This window comes from Nansenia antarctica, assembly GCF_963989245.1.
Source record: "Nansenia antarctica genome assembly, chromosome: 18".
Lineage (NCBI taxonomy): Eukaryota > Metazoa > Chordata > Actinopteri > Argentiniformes > Microstomatidae > Nansenia > Nansenia antarctica.
In genome coordinates, this window is record NC_137691.1 from 16,310,065 (window position 1) to 16,312,564 (window position 2,500).

The 2,500-nt window shown below is 42.5% G+C and overlaps 1 protein-coding gene across 1 annotated transcript in view; it reads right to left on the bottom strand.

The window, feature by feature from the left end:
• Positions 1–2,500, bottom strand: part of nckap1l (NCK associated protein 1 like) — a gene marked incomplete at both ends in the record, with an annotated part of 25,167 nt that overhangs the window by 9,864 nt on the left and 12,803 nt on the right. Inside the window, 4 exons of the mRNA XM_080548732.1 lie at positions 242–381; positions 781–900; positions 1,367–1,499; positions 2,480–2,500. The exon at positions 2,480–2,500 is cut by the window's right edge and continues 125 nt beyond it. Coding sequence (XP_080404858.1) covers positions 242–381; positions 781–900; positions 1,367–1,499; positions 2,480–2,500 — 414 coding nt within the window. The remainder of the gene's footprint in view (positions 1–241; positions 382–780; positions 901–1,366; positions 1,500–2,479) is intronic.

Genomic DNA, 2,500 nt, shown 5'->3' on the forward strand with positions numbered 1-2,500 from the left:
CATTAATAAATAAATGTCAAAAAAAGAAGTACAGTCATAAACAATGTCGACATTTCTGTGGTGTGAGTTCTATTTCTGGCAAAATAATGTGGTGTAATGTCAATTTCAAAATGAATCAGCAAAAGTTTCAGGTCATCCTATCAGCTACAGTAGGCCTTCTGAAGGTACGGTCTTGTCAGGGTTGTGACTGTTGCAGCATTAGGGGGGAAATACAGTATAAGGGACCAGTAGAGGAACTGACGTTGTGACGATGGCCCTGTCCTTCCTCTGGCTCTCTGCTCCAGGTTTCTCCTTCTGCACCTCGGCCTTCTTCGACACCTGCTTCTTCTGCTTCTTATTACGAGCTTTGCTGATGGTCTGGGCGCAGTGTTTAGGCAACAGCTAATGGACCAAAGAAAAGAGGAGACGGTAGAAAGTGAATTCGGTACGGTGTTTACAGTGAAACAGTGGGACCTTTGCTTTTAATGCTTCCCCCGCGCAAAAACCAAGGCACTTGAGAGTCTAAATGAAATAGCCTCGTCATATTTTCCACCGAGTAAAAAATAGCAACCCTGGGCGCTCCTTATTGCACCCTATTCCCTTTCCACGGTAGCAACACTAATACTTCTGTTTCTCAAGTGCTTCCTGCTGTTATACCTACCTAACAACAACATTGCCTGCTGTGACTACTGTGTGATGATATCAATTATATTATAATTGGGGGGAAATCGAGTGCAGCTAGACATCGATCCTTGGTTAGGTTAATTTGTTTTGTGACCCCGTGGGCTTCCCAGAATTCACCTGGTCATTGAGGTTACACTGCTCGGCACATATCGCCAAGACGACATGACCGGTCTGCCTGGCGATCTCGTCCAGGAAGGTGACACAATGACGCAGACTCTTCTTCTCGATGGTCTCCATCTAGACAGACAGACAGACGAATGGACAGACAGACAGACAGACAGACAGAAAGAATAACACAGAAATAACACAGATGTCTCTGAACAGTCTCCCAGACCTGCTATATTTAGACTGATGTTCAAAGTTTGTTGTTGGAGTTGTTTCACACGTGACAGGGATAATAATTCCAATAACGGTCAACAGTGCTGCTCGTATCACTGTTATCCATATAATGCCCATCAGTAGTAATAGTTTAGCTATCCTACTCCTACCAGGGGAGGCTGGTGGAGGTAGAAATCAGAGAACCGTCTCATTATAATGCATGCAACGGAATGAGGAACTGTATCAAACACACACACACATGTTTCATACCATTCCTCATTCCATTCCATGCATTACAATGAGCCCCGTCCTCCGATTCCTACGTCCAATAACCTCCACTGGGTGTATGACACTAGAGACCAGGTGATGGTGACTCTCTACTGACCTCTTCTGGACATAGCTGGTGGCCACAGTGGTGGAAGTGGGAGCAGACCAGAGGGAAGGCTATCAGGTAGCGCTGCATATGGGCCTCCTCGCTGCTCTGGCTGAACATCTTCTCAAACACCCGCGGGTAGAAACTGTGATTAGACAAACACAGGAGTGTTAGTGTGTTATAGGGGAGTGTTAGTGTGTTATAGGGGAGTGTCAGTGTGTTTATAGGGGAGGCTGGTGGAGGTGGAATTTCGGAGGACGTCCGTCCCTCGTTGTAATGCATGGGGACCGAATGAGGAATGGTTTCAAACATGTGTGTCCTACCATTTCTCCACCAGCCCCCCCCCCGCCCCTGTCATAGACAGTATAGTAATGTACAGAAGACAACTTTTTTCTATGTTTGTTTTGTTATATTAAAGTTTTTTTTTATGAAAACATCCATCATTTGGGCTCAATTTGACCAAACAGAAATTCATTTGTGATTAATCACAGCAAAAAACTGAAATTCATTTGTGATTAATCACAGCAAAAAACAGAAATTCATTTGTGATTAATCACAGCAAAACATACGATTAAGTCGCTTAAATGTTTTACAGCCCTACAATATAACAAAGCGCAGTTACAGACAGTACATTAGTACATTAGTTCTATCCGGTCCGTTGATGACTTAGGTCCTAAATCCTCCCATAAGAGAACGTTGTTGTGGAGAAATTTGGGAATAACTACAGAATGGAATAACATTGAATAGATTTAGATTTAGACATTGAATAGAAATACATTTGTTTTTTAAATACCAATAACAATAATTGTTTTGAAATATTGCACGCTCCCTCAAAACTTGCAACATCTGTGGCATTGTGCTGTGTGATAAAACTGCAGTTTAGCGTGGCCGTTTATTGTGACCAGCCTAAGGCACATCTGTGCAATAATCCTGCAGGTGAATGGATTATCTCTGGCAAAGGAGAAGTGCTCACTAACACAGATTGTTTCTGAGAACAACATTTGAGAGAAATAGGTATTTTACGTACATAGAAAAAGTCTTAGTATAGATCTTTGATTTCAACTCTTAAAAAATGTGAGCAAAAAACAAGTGTTGCGTTTATATCTTTGTACTACTATCACTGACCAGAGGATAGAGAGCTCAGAG